Source organism: Bos taurus, chromosome 7 (genome assembly GCF_002263795.3).
Source record: "Bos taurus isolate L1 Dominette 01449 registration number 42190680 breed Hereford chromosome 7, ARS-UCD2.0, whole genome shotgun sequence".
NCBI lineage: Eukaryota > Metazoa > Chordata > Mammalia > Artiodactyla > Bovidae > Bos > Bos taurus.
In genome coordinates this window covers 16374017-16390604 of record NC_037334.1, presented here as the reverse complement: position 1 = coordinate 16390604, position 16588 = coordinate 16374017, and the positions used below count along the sequence as shown (strand labels likewise).

General features: G+C 51.2%; 1 protein-coding gene across 6 annotated transcripts; it reads right to left on the bottom strand.

Moving 5' to 3' along the window:
* Window positions 1-2198: 2198 nt before the first annotated feature.
* On the bottom strand, window positions 2199-7178 carry ZNF358 (zinc finger protein 358). Of its 6 annotated transcripts, none has more exons than XM_024994916.2 (3): window positions 6987-7178; window positions 4232-4337; window positions 2199-3991 (listed from the first exon to the last, which is right to left on the bottom strand). In XM_024994916.2, exons 2-3 carry the CDS (start codon window positions 4302-4304, stop codon window positions 2274-2276), a joined length of 1791 nt encoding a protein of 596 aa, XP_024850684.1. In that variant the 5' UTR covers window positions 4305-4337; window positions 6987-7178; the 3' UTR covers window positions 2199-2273. The 6 variants fall into 6 exon arrangements, with proteins under 6 accessions (XP_024850684.1, XP_024850683.1, XP_024850682.1 ...); XM_024994915.1 differs by lacking the exon at window positions 6987-7178 and adding an exon at window positions 6807-6980; XM_024994914.2 differs by lacking the exon at window positions 6987-7178 and adding an exon at window positions 6190-6334.
* Window positions 7179-16588: the final 9410 nt, after the last annotated feature.

Sequence of the window (16588 nt, the reverse complement as noted above, 5' to 3'; positions counted from 1 at the left end):
CTTAGGACTGACTCAGTCCTGGCTCCCTGTCGTTCCGGCGTCCAGTGCCAATCTCATGGCTTCCATGTCTAATGCTTGACCCCTTTCCCTCCGCGGTGTAGGATAAGGATCCTGTCTCAAGGGTGTCCGGCTCCATCCTCCCAGAAACCCTCCCTTACTCTCAACCCCCTCTCATCTGACCTATCATCAATCCTACTTCTTTTCCTAATTGTATCCTAAATAGGACCACTTTCCTCCACTCCTATGGCTGTCAGCCCAGAGTCTCCCAACATTCCTGGCTTGGACCACTGCAACAACCTCCCTGATCTTACGCTCCTATTTCTGATCCCCCTCCATTCCCCTCTCCATCCAGCAGCCAGAAGGGTCTTCCAAAAATAACTGATAGTCCTCTGTCAGAACCTGCTGGTAGCTTCCCATTTCTCTTGGATGACAAGCAAACTCCGCTCTTCAATCTACTGAGCCGTCTTTTCCAGCCCCACCTACCTCCTCCCCTATCTCATCTCAGTGGCCCCAGGGCCTTAGTACAATCTTCTTGCCTTAGGCAAGAAGGCAAGTGATCAGATCAGTTCAGTCACTCAGTCGTGTCCACTCTTTGCGACCCCATGAATCGCAGCACTCCAGGCCTCCCTGTCCATCACCAACTCCCGGAGTTCACTGAGACTCACGTCCATCGAGTCAGTGATGCCATCCAGCCATCTCATCCTCTGTTGTCCCCTTCTCCTCCTGCCCCCAATCCCTCCCAGCATCAGAGTCTTTTCCAGTGAGTCAACTCTTCGCATGAGGTGGCCAAAGTACTGGAGTTTCAGCTTTAGCATCATTCCTTTCAAAGAAATCCCAGGGCTGATCTCCCAGTCCAAGGGACTCTCAAGAGTCTTTTCCAACACCACAGTTCAAAAGCATCAATTCTTTGGCGTTCAGCCTTCTTCACAGTCCAACTCTCACATCCATACATGACCACAGGAAAAACCATAGCCTTGACTAGACGAACCTTTGTTGGCAAAGTAATGTCTCTGCTTTTGAATATGCTATCTAGGTTGGTCATAACACGCTCCCAACCACCACTTCTGGGTCTTTGAAGAACTCCTTTAAATGCCATGTGCCTCAGTGTCCTCATTTGCAAAAGGGGAATACTCAGTTATCTGTCTCATGGAGCTGCTGAGAGAATTAAATGAGAGGGCTTCCTTGATGGTCCAGTAATTAAGAATCTGCAGGGAACACAGATTCTATCTTGGTCTGGGAAGATCCCACACGGCAAGGAGCAACTAGGTCTGTGTTCCACAACTACTGAGCCAGTGCTCTAGAGCCTGTGAGTCACAACTACTGAAGCCTGTCTGCCTAGAGCCTGTGCTCCATAAGAGAAACTAAAGCAATGAGAAGCCTGTGTACCACAACCAAGTGTAGCCCCTGCTCACTGCAACTAGAGAAAAGCCCACACACAGCAATGAAGACCTAGCATGGCCAAAAGATAAATAAAATTGTTTTAAAAAAAGAATTAAGTGAGAAAATGCAAATGCATAGCACAAGTCTGGACCAGCAGTAGTGCTGAAGTAGCAGTGATTAGATTTACAAAGTCCTTCCACAGGGAAGCTGTCCCCTATTTAAATCAGAAGTCTTGTTATGCTTCTTGAATGCACCATACTCTATAGTTGCTTTTTAAGTGTTTCTGAACTCTGGGAGCTCTGTGAGAACCAAGGCCATGCTAATCTTGCTCCCTGCTGAGGCTTGAGCAATCAACACGTGTTTATTGAATGCATAAGCGAGTAACCTCTCCTTTGTCCTGTGGTGTACCTGCAACATGGCCTTTGAAGGATAAGGGGGTAAATCTGGGGAGCAGAAAGGGCAGGCTGCCCACATGGTTTCATATCAGCCTCTGCTATGCACCTGCTAGACATTCAATGTGCCAGAAATCCCACCACTCGTGGGAAAGTTAACTCTAAAAGGGAAGGAAGCAGCATAGACCAGACCGCAGGGTGAGTCCGCCCCTGACTGGGGTGGCTAGGTCTGGGGGAACAGAGAGTGGCGACTGCTGGGATGGACCACTATGAGACCTCCTGGGGGAAGCCAGGAGGATATTGTGGAGGGAGCCAGGATAGTAAGGTTCCATTTGTGTGGCTCACTCAGGCAATGCCCTCCCATCTCCCCAGGAACAGGCTGCACATTAGAGAAAAAAGAGCAACAGCAGAACCACGACACAGAGCCAGGAGGCAGTGGGAGGATTTTACTAACTGCACAACACACGCTTTCCCAGGCACCTGTGGGTGCCAGCACACCCTTTAGCCATCAGGCCCAAGCAGGGCTTCTTGCTCCTGCACCCACCTGGGACTCTCGCCCGTAGGGAGGGCTGGGCTGACAGTGTCACAGATGGGAGAGCCAGGGTCAGGGTGGGACTTGGAGTTGGAGTCAGGGCTGGGCACAGGATCTGTGTCGGGGCTGGGACCAGATCTGTGGTCAGGGCTAGCCAGGAGGTCGGAATTGGCATTGTGCCCAGGCTTAGGGTCAGAAGACAGGGCAGAATCAGGGCTGGGGCTAGATCCAGAGCCACTGGTGGGTTTGAGGTTGGGATTGGGGAGGGAGCCCAGCCCAGAGCCAGGATCACGGTCAAGGCCAGAGCTAGGGCCAGGGCTGAGCACTGAGACAGCATCCGGACCCAGGAGGGAGGCCTGCCCTGGCCTTAGCATCGAAGCGGGGCTGAGGCCCAGGCCGGCAGCGGCAGCGGCGGCAGCCGCAGCTGCAGCCGCACCCTCGTGCACGCGTTTGTGCTTGGTGAGGCTAGAGGCTTGGCCGAAGGCCTTGCCGCAGAGCTGGCAGCGGTAGGGGCGCTCGCCCGAATGCACATGTAGGTGCTGCAGCAACGCGGAGCTCTGCCCAAAGGCCTTGGAGCAGTGGGGGCAGGCGTAGGGCCGCTCGCCCGTGTGCGTGCGCAGGTGATGCTGCAGGTTGGAGCTCTGGCCAAAGGCCTTGCCGCAGTGGGGACAGCGGTAGGGGCGCTCGGCCGTGTGCGTGCGCTGGTGCTGCAGCAGCGCCGAGCTCTGCCCGAAGGCCTTGCCACATTGCGGGCATGGGTACGGCCTCTCACCCGTGTGTGTGCGCAGGTGCTTCAGCAGCGCCGAGCCCTGCCCGAAGCCCTTGGCGCACACCGGGCACTTGTGCGGCCGCGGGCCGCCGTGCGTGCGCAGGTGCTGCGCCAGCAGCGAGCCATGGCCGAAGGCTTTGCCACACACCGGGCAATGGTGAGGCTTCTCGCCACTGTGGCTGCTGCGGTGCTTGAGCAGTGTGGAGCGCCAACCGAAGGCCTTGCCGCATGCGGCGCACTGGTAGGGCCGCGCGCCAGTGTGGATGCCCCGGTGCTGCGCCAGCGTGGCGCCGTGGCTGAATGATTTGCCGCAGTCGGGGCAGCGGTAGGGCTTCTCGCCGCTGTGCGTGCGGCGGTGCTGGCTCAGCCCCGAGCTGCGGCGGAAGGCTCGCCCGCAGTCGGGGCAGGAGAAGGGCCGGGGCGGGCTGGCAGGTGCAGGGAGCACCGCGGGGGCAGCGGTCAGGACCTCAGGGGTGGCAGGGAGGTCGGAGGAGAGGGAGTCCAGGTCTGGGGAGGCAGTGGGACTGAGGGTGTCGCTGTTAGGGTCGAGGATCAGGGGAACCGGGCCGATGACATCGGGGTCGTCGAAACTTGAAGACAGGGGGTCGAGATCTTGGGGGTCGGAGTCACGGATCCCCGAGATGGAGCCTGGAGCATCCGCCTCCGCATCCAGAGCCTCGGAGACAGGCTCCAGATCTTCATAGCTGGGGTCCACGTCCTCAGAGACAGTGTGGAGGTCTTCCGGCTCAGGCTCCTGCTTTTCGGAAGCCGGGTCCAGCTCTTCCGGGTCAGGGTCTAGGTCTTCTGAGTCTGAGTCAAGCTCTTCATAATCCGGCCTCCTGCCCTTGTGGCCTGGGTTCCTGACTAAGACGGAACGCCTCATCCCTGGTGTGGAAGTACCGGCTTCTGGGGCAGGATCTATGGGGTGAGGGCAGAGGGTGAGTGGAGAGTAAGTTCTGCGGAACCCGGGGTCTCTTCTGGAGCCTGGGCAGGGAAGGGAGAGGGAGTTGGGCTGTACCCCAGATCCCGCTTTGGGGTAAACACACAGATCCTTCTCTTGTCTCGTGCTATAGGGAGACTGCACTGGTTCCTGCCAGGTCAGGGAGAAGAGGGACCCTGGTGGGACAGGGGGAGGGGCCTCCCTTCTCAGCCCCACACCTGGACAGAAGTCAGGGGACCCAGCACTAGAGGTCTCCAGCACCCAGCTCCATGGTTCCGCCCCTCTCTCCATCCTGGGCTCCTCCTCTGGTGGGAAGCTCAGGTCCTGTGGAGGAGAGAGTCCCCTTGACCATGGCCGCTTTGAGGGGAAGAGGGTGGGTGTCTGGGTTCCTGTGCTTGCTCTAAGTACATGGCCTGAATTCCAGTCCCATTGTTGGGGGTGGCATATTTGGGGGTTCCTGGTAGGGAACTTGGCTCACCTCCTAGAGAGGAAACACTGTGATCTCTGAAGCCTCTATCTGTGGGGGATGAGTGTGTGTGTTGGGGGGGGGGGTGCAGACAACATCTGGTACTTCTCCTGGGTCACTGGGGGCAAGCAGGGAGACCCCTGGCTTGCTTCCGGGGGAAGAGACAACGTGAATTCCAAACTTCATAGTTCTGGGGTATGACTAAGTGTCAAAACACCTATGTTCCGTCTTAGAAGATCCTGAATGCTGACTTCTAAAGGTAGAGTGTGCATGGGAACCCCTGGAGGGGGCAGGGAGACCCATGGACCCATTATCCAGGAGAGTAGCGACAAGTGTCAGTGTACCTGTTTGCCCGACTGGATAGATCCTGAATTCTAACCCCTAGCTTGTTAGTCGCTTAGTCCAGTCCAGCTGTTTGGTATCTCATGGACTGTAACCCACCAGGCTTCTCTGTCCAAGGAATTATCCAGGCAAGAAAACTGGGGTGGGTAGCCAATTCCCTTCTCCAGCGGATCTTCCCCACCCAGGGATCAAACAAGGGTCTCCTGCATTGCAGGCAGATTCTTTACCATTTGAGCCACCAGAAAACCCCTAGCTGCGGGGTAGGCAAAACAACACATTGGGCTTCTCTTTGGTTACTGGAGGGACCCCTGGGCCATCTCCTAGGAGGGAATGATTTGAGTGACTGACTCCATGGCTCAAGCATGGAGATGGTCCTCTCTGGGAAGAAAGATCCTGAATTCTACCTCCATGGCTGGAGGTAGGGAGTGGGACAGAGAAACAAGCTGGGACCCCTTCTGGGGAGCAGGGGGAGCTCAGGATTATCTGAAGGGGAGGTGATGCCCACCCCATGGCTAGGCCTGGGGGGGGAAACAACAAATAGATCTATTATTGGGAGGGGGGTTGAGGTGGGGGTGGGTGGGTGTGCATTGGGGGGCACTTTGGCTCTCCTTTGGGGGAGGGGGACCTTCTGAGCCACAACCTCAGAACTGGGAGTGGATACACACAGAAAGAGGCCTGAGTTCCTAGTTCACCTCCTCACATTCCATGATGGAGGGTGGGGGGACAGTGCTGGGTCACCCCTGGATTCCCAGTAGGGGGAAGACCCTTAGATTGGCTCCTGAATTCCCACCTCTGAGCTACAAGTAGCAAGGAGACATAACTGGGGTCCTTCCCTGAGTTCCGGGGGGGCAGGTGGAATCCTGGATCACCTCCTGAGGAAGGGGCTTCCAGTGCTCTGGACCCCAAGACTGGAGAGTGAGGGGAAACACTTGGGGTCCTGGGGGAGGTCCCTCTGGAGGATGGGTCTCCTGAACTCCGGACCCCAGGCTGGAGGGTCTGAGGGAACAATACCTGGGCTCCTGGGGTGGGGGATCCGGATCGCCTCCAGGGGAGGGGGCGTTCTGGACTTACGCCCCCGCCCCCAGCCGAGGGGTGCCCCCCTCCCCTACCTCCCTATTGACGGCGCCCAGCTTGGGCTGGGCCCTCCCCCGGGCCGCAGCGGCGGAACCGGCGCGCTAGGCCCGCAGGTCGCGAGGCCCCCTCCCATCGCGCCCCAGGCTCTGCTCTCCCCCGGCGGGCGGGCGCGCGGGGCGGCGGCGTGGGGTAGGACAGAGGTCGCCCCGGGCCGCGCCCCGCGCTGGGGGCCCCCCGCGCCCGCCCCCCTCATCGCAGCCCCCGCCCGCCCGGCCCGCTCGCGGGGACACTCACCCGGCGCCCCTCTCCCCTGCCCGGCCCGCCGCGCCCGCCGGCGCCCCCGGGGCCCGCAGGAAGCCCCCCGCCCGCCAGCCCCGCCGGCGGCCCCCTCGGCCCTGCGGCCCCGCCAGGCGCTCCCGGGGAGCGAGAGGGGCTGGCCGAGGGCCGCAGCGGGGGCTGCTGGGACTTGTAGTTCGCCCGCGCCCGCCTCGGCCGTCGCCATCGCTGCCCCCGCCCCCCGGGCCAGCCTTTGTCCCGGCCGGGCCACCCGGCCTCGCGGCCGCGCCTTTGTCTGCGCCGGGCTCCGCCCGCGCTGTCCCCGCCGCTGCCTCTCCTCTTCTGCTTCTCTCCCAGCCGCTCTTGATCCCTCTCCGCCCCTGTCTCTCTCTCTGTGTCCCTTCTCTGTTCCTCCGTCCCTTTATTTCCATGTCTTGGCCTCTCTTGTCACTTTCTCTGCCTCCATCCCTCTGTCTCTGCATCCTCCTCCTCTCTCTCCCTGTCTCTGCCTCCAGCCCGTGTCTCCGACTCTGTCTCTCTTTCTCTCTCTCGTTTCCAGGAACACCGAACAGTCTCTGTCTCTTGCAGACGGGAAACACACATCAGCATAGTTCAGACGCTGAGAATTTACAAACTTGTGGTATCTTTGCTCAGTCCAGCGTTTTCCCTTTAAGACTCCTCCTCCGAGGAAAAGAGCTGGGGATACTCCTCCTCTTTCTCCTCCCAGGGTCATGCAGGGCTGTCACTGGTGGGCTCCCCGTGCCTGTTCCTCCTTCTATAAGCCAGGTCTGGGAAGCAGTCTGGGCATACTTTACCTGGAGATGGAGATCCCTGTGAAGAGGGAATGAAATACAGTCCTGGCAGCTGGCAGCTGGGCTGTGATGTTCTTACCAGAACATAAACAACGGTCTCAGAATATAAACAGTCATCACACAAGGCCGCTCTGTGACTGCGTCTGAGCTGAGATAGACACAAGGACACTCTGCAACCTCAAAAATGAATACATACCCTGTGCCCCCTACTAACGGAGATGACCGCCGCTTCTTCCCAGTGACCACCCCACATCCATCCTCCTACATCTAAGAATCACCAAAAGACCCAATCACCAATCTGCTCCCTCACAGAGCCAGGCTAGAATTGCTTCTGCTCTCAACTCTACTTAAAATTATCCAGCACAAACCTGAATCCTATAAGAAGCCTTTCTGTCCTCCACCTCTCTCCTCTGGAGATACCCTGCTAAGGGGTCTTCCTTGCTGCACAAGCTAAAAAGAACCAAACTTTTTTGACTACTGGTGTGCTTCTGATGGGGCTTTTCTTGGGGCTCAGTGGTAAAGAACCCACCTGCCAATGCAGAAGACATGGGTTCTATTCCTGGGTCATGAAGATCCCCTGGAAAAGGGAATGGCAACCCACTCCAGTATTCTTGTCTGGAGAATCCCGTGGACAGAGGAGCCTGAAGGGCTACAGTCCATGGAGTCGCAAAGAGTCAGACATGACTGAGCAACTAAAAACGACAAAACAAGTGCCTCTGATGGTCCTTGGCTGGTGAATTTTGACACCACCTACCCTTGCATGTAGGTCAGGGCTCCAGGAGACTTTGCTCTTCCTTCTGGAATCTTCTAGATCTGGGCTGAACTTTTGGCCTGAGACCTGCTTTCTACCCCTCTGTGGAGAAGTCCACAGCAGATCTGAGAGACTTGAGACTGCAATTGGATTATGTTCCTGGATCCTTATCCTGCTGGATGATCCCATTACAGTAATACTTGTAAAGACAGCTGTTGTTTCTGTCTGCCTAGTCTCTCTCTCAGCACCTTGTTTTCCCTTTGTGTAGCCCCCACCACTACTCCAGACAGATCTGTGTCTAACACAGCCCTCAGTATCTTGTAATTGAAACTTATCAACCCGAGAACTTCAACCCCCCCACCCCCCAACCCCGGCCACAAAGAATGAAGTCTGGGATGAAGCCATGTAGCTGGAGGATCTCTTTCTTCCTCTGGGATCATGAACTGTTCACAGGACCTCATTCTACCTGCACCCACCTTCCTCAGTTGTGTGGAAGAACAGTCTTCAGACTGAAGTCAATGTGTACCAGGATGTAGAGGTGAGAGTCAGAGACAGCCATAGCTATGTTGGTTGAGCTCCTCAGTTCAGTTCAGTTCAGTTCACTCAGTCGTGTCCAACTCTTTGCAAGACTGCAGCACGCCAGGCTTCCCTGTCCATTACCAACTCCCTGAGCCTGCTCAAACTCATGTCCAGTGAGTTGGTGATACCATCCAACCTTCTCATCCTTTGTTGTCCCCTTCTCCTCTCACCTTCAATCTTTCCCAGCATCAGAGTCTTTTCCAATAAGTCAGTTCTTCGCATCAGGTGGCCACAGTATTGGAGTTTCAGCTTCAGCATCAGTCCTTCCAATGAATATTCAGGACTGATTTCCTTTAGGATGGACTAGTTTGATCTCCTAGCAGTCCAAGGGACTCTCAAGAGTCTTCTCCAACACCGCAGTTCAAAAGCATCATTTTTTTGGCGCTCAGGTTTCTTTACAGTCTAACTCTCACATCCTTACATGGCTACTGGAAAAACCGTAGCTTTGACTAGACAGACCTTTGGTGGCAAAGTAATGTCTCTGCTTTTTAATATGCTGTCTAGGTTGGTCATGGATATAGCCAGGTTGAGTTCCTGGATATAGCCATACCTGAAGCCCTTAGTCTTGTCAGTATCACAAGCCAACCAATTTCTTGGGTATTTGAGCTAGTTTCAGTTCAGTTCAGTTCAGTTCAGTCGCTAGTTTAGTGGGTATCTGTTCTTTGCTGTCATGACAGTCTTGACTAATTTATAAATTAGTTTCGGGAAAGGGAAGGGTATTGAAGGAAATAATGTAAAATGTGAAATTGGCTGAACAAAGGTAAAATAGAGGGTCAGGGCCACCACAGACATATATATTCATTATGAATAGGACTTTGAACATTGTGCTGTGCACAATCTCCTCAGATGTATGTCACACCCTGTAGAAGAGCCCTTTTCAGGAGACTAGACATCTATTATGTAGAAAAATAGCTGATTAAATTGTTGCCTGTTTTATCTTGGCACTCTAACAGGGTGTCACCTGAGACTGTGGCTCAAGTGCCTTTGGAGGAAAACATCAGGATGTTGGAATATCTGGGAGCTTCCATGAAGTCTTCAGCAAGGTCTTATAAGATACATACAAACTCCCTCTATCTGCTGCTTCTTAAAGCAGAGTTAGCACTTCTTTGATTTTGTGAAGTTAGCACTTCTTTGAATTTGGCCTTGGAATACGGAATGAAGCAGGGCAAAGACTAATAGAGTTTTGCCAAGAAAATGCACTGGTCATAGCAAACACCCTCTTCAAACAACACAAGAGAAGACTCTACACATGGACATCACCAAATGGTCAACACCAAAATCAGATTGATTGTATTCTTTGCAGCCAAAGATGGAGAAGCTCTATACAGTCAACAAAAACAAGACCAGGAGCTGACTGTGGCTCAGATCATCAACTCCTTATTGCCAAATTCAGACTTAAATTGAAGAAAGCAGGGGAAACCACTAGACCATTCAGGTATGACCCAAATCAAATCCCTTATGATTACACAGTGGAAGTGAGAAATAGATTTAAGGGACTAGATCTGATAGATCTGATAAAGTCCATGATGAACTACAGACGGAGGTTCGTGACATTGTACAGGAGACAGGGATCAAGACCATCCCCACAGAAAAGAAATGCAAAAAAGCAAAATGGCTGTCTGGGGAGGCCTTACAAATAGCTGTGAAAAGAAGAGAAGTGAAAAGCAAAGGAGAAAAAGAAAGATATAAGTGTCTGAATGCAGAGTTCCAAATAGTAGCAAGGAGAGATAAGAAAGCCTTCCTCAGCAATCAATGCAAAGAAATAGAGGAAAACAACAGAATGGGAAAGACTAGGGATCTCTTCAAGAAAATTAGAGATACGAAGGGAACATTTCATGCAAAGATGGGCTCGATAAAGGACAGAAATGGTATGGACCTAACAGAAGCAGAAGATATTAAGAAGAGATGGCAAGAATACACAGAAGAACTGTACAAAAAAGATCTTCACGACCCAGATAATCACGATGCTGTGATCACTCACCTAGAGCCAGACATCCTGGAGTGTGAAGTCAAGTGGGCCTTAGAAAGCATCACTACAAACAAAGCTTGTGGAGCTGATGGGATTCCAGTTGAGCTATTTCAAATCCTGAAAGATGATGCTATGAAAGTGCTTCACTCAATATGCCAGCAAATTTGGAAAACTCAGCAGTGGCCACAGGACTGGAAAAGGTCCGTTTTCATTCCAATCCCAAAGAAAGGCAATGCCAAAGAATGCTCAAACTACCGCACAATTGCACTCATCTCACACGCTAGTAAAATAATGCTCAAAATTCTCCAAGCGAGGCTTCAACAATATGTGAACCATGAACTTCCAGATGTACAAGCTGGTTTTAGAAAAGGCAGAGGAACCAGAGATCAAATTGCCAACATCCACTGGATCATCGAAAAAGCAAGAGAGTTCCAAAAAACCATCTATTTCTGCTTTATTGACTATGCCAAAGCCTTTGACTGTGTGGATCACAATAAACTGTGGAAAATTCTGAAAGAGATGGGAATACCAGACCACCTGACCTGCCTCTTGAGAAACCTATATGAAGGTCAGGAAGCAATAGTTGGAACATGTTGGACATGGAACAACAGACTGGTTCCAAATAGGAAAAGGAGTATGTCAAGGCTGTATATTGTCACCCTGCTTATTTAACTTCTATGCAGAGTATATCATGGGAAATGCTGGGCTGGAAGAAGCACAAGCTGGAATCAAGATTGCCAGGAGAAATATCAATAACCTCAGATATGCAGATGATACCACCCTTATGGCAGACAGTGAAGAGGAACTAAAAAGCCTCTTGATGAAAGTGAAAGAGGAGAGTGAAAAAGTTGGCTTAAAGCTCAACATTCAGGAAACGAAGATCATGGCATGTGGTCCCATCACTTCATGGGAAATAGATGGGGAAACAGTGTCAGACTTTATTTTTTGGGGCTCCAAAATCACTGCAGATGGTGACTGCAGCCATGAAATAAAAAAACGCCTACTCTTTGGAAGGAAAGTTATGACCAACCTAGATAGCATATTGAAAAGCAGAGACATTACTTTGCCAACAAAGGTCCGTCTAGTCAAGGCTATGGTTTTTCCTGTGGTCATGTATGGATGTGAGAGTTGGACTGTGAAGAAAGCTGAGCACCGAAGAATTGATGCTTTTGAGCTGTGGTGTTGGAGAAGACTCTTGAGAGTTCCTTGGACAGCAAGGAGATCCAACCAGTCCATTCTGAAGGAGATCAGCCCTGGGTGTTCTTTGGAAGGAATGATGCTCCAGTATTTTGGCCACCTCATGTGAAGAGTTGACTCATTGGAAAAGACTCTGATGCTGGGTTGGATTGGGGGCAGGAGGAGAAGGGGACGACAGAGGATGAGATGGCTGGATGGCATCACCGACTCGATGGACATGAGTCTGAGTGAACTCTGGGAGTTGGTGATGGACAGGGAGGCCAGGCGTGCTGCGATTCATGGGGTCACAAAGAGTTGGACACGACTGAGTGACCGAACTGAACTGAACTGAACTGATTTTGTGAGATTGCCAGAGCTCAATTCTCTGCCCCAGGCTAAAAAACAAAGTTTCTAGGAATGAGATGGGGAGATAAGGCTGGGATTATCAGAAATCTGGTGGGTACTTTCAAACACTGAACACTGCCTGTTTCTAAAGGCACAATTACCCTCAATGGGACGAGCCTATTGGCTTAGTCTGTCTGCTCTCTAGATTGTAACCTGGGGCAAGATAGATGCTATGGGGATGGGCAGGCACAGGTCTGTTGCTAAGATACAGGATCTACCAAGGTTGGCCTCCAGACTCCAAGATCGTGGTGAGGTTTGGAGAACCAAATCATCCGGCCATTCAATCACAGCATCCCATCCCTCTGGACACAGTGATTGGTTTGCAGCTGGACATGTGTCACAAATGGGTCAGTCAGAGTGTTCCTTACTTTCTAATGCAAGACAGCTCTTCCTTTAGGGCCTAACTATTAGGATTTGGGTTTGGTTTTGGTTTTGTTTTTTGCCACTGCTTGAACTGAGAGGCAGCAAGGCAGAAAGCATGCCTGATAAGGAATTGGCAGTCTTGCTAGTTACAGACTTTCTTAAGTCAATAAAATCCCTGTCTGCTTGAGCAAATAGAGATAGGTTTCTGATACTTGAAATAGAAATACCTAAGACCTTAACTTATGGTCTCAGAGTACATCATGAGAAACGCTGGGCTGGAAGAAGCACAAGCTGGAATCAAGATTGCCAGGAGAAATATCAATAACCTCAGATATGCAGAAGACACCACCCTTATGGCAGAAAGTGAAGAGGAACTTTATAAAAAGCCTCTTGATGAAAGTGAAAAAGGAGAGTGAAAAAGTTGGCTTAAAGCTCAACATTCAGGAAACGAAGATCATGGCATGTGGTCCCATCACTTCATGGGAAATAGATGGGGAAACAGTGGAAACAGTGTCAGACTTTTTTGGAGGGGGGCTCCAAAATCACTGCAGATGGTGATTGCAGCCATGAAATTAAAAGATGCTTATTCCTTGGAAGGAAAGTTATGACCAACCTAGACAGCATATTCAAAAGCAGAGACATTACTTTGCCAACAAAGGTCTGTCTAGTCAAGACTATGGTTTTTCCAGTGGTCATGTATGGATGTGAGAGTTGGACTGTGAAGAAAGCTGAATGCCAAAGAATTGATGCTTTTGAGCTGTGGTGTTGGAGAAGATTCTTGAGAGTCCCTTGGACTGCAAGGAGATCCAACCAGTCCATTCTGAAGGAGATCAGCCCTGGGATTTCTTTGGAAGGAATGATGCTAAAGCTGAAACTCCAGTACTTTGGCCACCTCATGTGAAGAGTTGACTCACTGGAAAAGACTCTGATGCTGGGAGGGATTAGGGGCAGGAGGAGAAGGGGACGACAGAGGATGAGATGGCTGGATGGCATCACCGACTAGATGGACGTGAGTTTGAGTGAACTCCGGGAGTTGGTGACGGACAGGGAGGCCTGGCGTGCTGCGATTCATGGGGTCGCAAAGAGTTGGACATGACTGAGTGCCTGAACTGAAATGAACTGAAAATCTTAACAAAATATAGGCACTGTTCATTGAGCTGCAGCCAAGTGTGACGCCCTGTTTTAAGATGGTATGTGCACATTGTATTGACTCTTTGTAACCCTCCATGAAGGAGGAACTGTTGCTCTCCCCAATTTTTCACATAATGAAAGTGAGGGTGAGAGTATGAAATCATTTGCAGAGGGACAGAAAGAGATAAGTCTGATGCTTAGTGATGAGTACCATTGACCAGAATGTTTTCCTTTAAAAAGTCATCTCTTTGGGGACTTCCCCGGTGATCCAGTGGTTAAGAATGTGCCTTGCAATGCAGGAGATGAGGGTTCAATCCCTGGTCGAGGAACTAAGATCCCCACATGCAGGGGCAACTAGGCCCGAGTGCAGCAACTACTGAGGATGTGTACTCTCGAGCCCGTGCTCCACAACAAGAGAAGCCCCTGCACATTGCAACTAGATAAAAGCCCGAGTCACAACAAAGACCAAGCATAGCCTAAATACAAAAAGAGTCATCTGTTTTCCCATGTTCAAGACTATTTCATTTGGGCTTCCCTGGTAGCTCAGTAGTTAAAAAAAAAAAAAAAGCTGCCTGCCAATGCAGGAGACAACGGTTTGATCTCTGGTCTGGGAAGATCCCACATGCCATGGAGCAACTAAACCCATGCATCACAACTATTGAGCCTTTGCTCTAGAGCCTGGGAACTGCAACTACTGAGCCCTCATGCCACAACTATTGAAGCCCAGGAGCTCTAGAGCCTGTGCTCACAACAGGAAAAGTCACCAAAATGAGAAGCTCATGCACTGCAACTAAAGAGTAGCCTCCACTCACTACAACTAGAGAAAAGCCCAAGCAGCAATAAGGACTGAGCACAGTAAAAAAAGGTAAATACATAAAATTTTTAAAAAGATTATTGTATTCATCTAATTTTATAAGCTCTTTTAGTTTTTATAGTTCATATGACATGCCTTTTTTGGAAAGTATGTGGAATATAGGAGGGATAGACATAAATCCATAACATAAAACCGGAATCATCATAATGTAATTTCTTTCTGTACTGAAGACATTTCGAGTAAAGTTTCTGTTCTTTCCTGGCAACCCATACTGGGGCTTGTCAGTTCCTTGGTTAGAAAATGCTTCACAATGTGCAAAAATCTGCCTCCTTGTAACTCCTACCTCTTATTTCTCATCTGGTGTCTCAGCAGTTTAAACCATTCTTAGAACAAGGCAGAAGCACCCAAAATCCTGCAACTGGAGCTACACAGAACCAAAGCAAAATTTCTGAGCTTCCTGGAAGGCAAGGCAAAGAGGATGAGTCCCTTTGTACATACAGTCTGGCCAAGCAGCAGATCGGCTTTACCAGGAGAACATGATTTTGTTGTGGGAATCACTGGAGAATGGGTTTATTGCAGTGGTCCTCAACCAGGGGTAACTTTTCCCCCCAAGGGACACTTGGCAATGTATGGAGACATCTTTGGTTGTCACAACTGGGTTGGGGAGGAGGAATGTACTATTGGCGCATGGTGGGTAGAGGTCAAGGATGATGCTGGCCAGCCTGCAATGCGCGAGATGGCCTCCAACCACCAAGAATGATCCTATCCAGAATGCCAATAATGCTGACATTGAGAAAGCCTGTTATTATCATGGAGTAATTCACAAAAGTGTCATCTGCATCATTAGTGAAAGCAAACAGAAGAAATGTCCGGCCTCTAGCAGACCTTCTCATGGTCAACGTGGATACCATGATTGCAGCCAAAAGGGCCATCTTGTCCCAGTAGGACCTCAAACTGGACTTCTCTCCTTCCTGTGGAAATGACAGGCTGGTCTCACAGGACTATTGCCCATGGGGAAAAGACTCCTGGCCAGGCTTGAGGCTGACTCTTAGTGGCCCATTGGATTGGGGGTCTTGTGAAGGTCTGTCTACAGGGTCAGGAAACTACGTTCATTCCCTGAAACCAGATTCTCAACAGCCTGTTGAGGCAGGGCCCAAGCATGGCCACCAAGACCCATCTGATCATTCCAGACAGAGCCAACTTCTCAGTGTTGATTGCACCAGACCTCCAAGATTGTCATGGTGGGTTGCTGTCCAAGGTACTGGTTCTTGACACGTTTGCTAAGCCCTGTCACCCACTGGCTTCAGGGGCCCACCCCAACCTCCTCCTTTCTACCCTTTTCATTCTATCTCTGGCTGAACACCTGCCCCCTTGGATCTGATTATATTCTGATGACTTTTGTTGTTTTTCCCTTTTGACCTGGGGGCCAGTTTCCCAGCCAGCTAGTGCGCCAACCATTCAGCTTCCTGCCTCTGCCCACAAAAGGGTAAACTGCTGGCTCATTCTCATGTCCACCCCTTCATGCCCCCTCTGAGCCCCAGCCAGCATTCTCAAGGATTGAAAGCTCCTTCCTCGCATTCTCAAGGATTGAAAGCTCCTTCCTCCCCCTCCTCTCGTTCATCCTTGGAAGGGAAGCTCTCCTTTCTTAACTCCCAGCCACAACCTGACTACTGTGTACATTTCTCAGTTATAACAATCTAATGAGAGATTGTGTCCAGGTGGTGCTAGTGGTAAAGAACCCATCTGGCAATACAGGAGACATAAGAGACAAAGGTTCAATCCCTGGTTTGGGAAGATCCTCTGGAGGAGGGCATGGCAACCCACTCCAATATTTTTGCTTAGAGAATCCCATGGACAGAGGAGCCTGGCAGGCTATAGTCTATGGGGTCGCAAAAAGTCATACATGACTGAAGCAACTTAGCTCATGGCACACACGCAATGAGAGAGAGCTATTATTTATCTCCATTTTATAGATAAGCAACTAGAGGCTCAGAGGGGTCAAATGACCTGCCCAAGAGTACTTTTCAGGACATGGTGGAGTCAGGATTTGGACTCTGTCCACTCAGTTCCAGGAGCCTGTGATCTCAGCCTCATGACACTGCCTCATTCACCCACATCATTCAGAGCTTGTGACAGCAAACTCCTTACATGAATCCAACCACCAAGCCTTTGCACAAACTCGGATGGCCTCCCTGCCCAGAGTGGGACAACACCCAGAGTCTGCAAAAGGGCTTCTCCCTGGAGTCATTCTCTCTTGTACATTCTCCCCGACCTCCACCCTTCATCCCGCAAGCCCCCTATCTCCTGGAGGAGGGCATGGCAATCCACTCCAGTATTCTTGCCTGGAAAATTCCATGGACAGAGCTGCCTGATGGGCTACAGTCCATGGGGTTGCACAGAGTCAGACACAACTGAGC

Excerpts from the sequence above, each read along its gene's own strand:
- ZNF358 (XM_024994913.2), bottom strand. The coding sequence starts at position 6,397 with ATGGCGACGGCCGAGGCGGGCGCGGGCGAACTACAAGTCCCAGCAGCC. Across the intron at positions 3,992-6,189 it reads GCAGGGGAGAGGGGCGCCGG|ATCCTGCCCCAGAAGCCGGT; the intron begins GTGAGTGTCCCC and ends CTCACCCCATAG.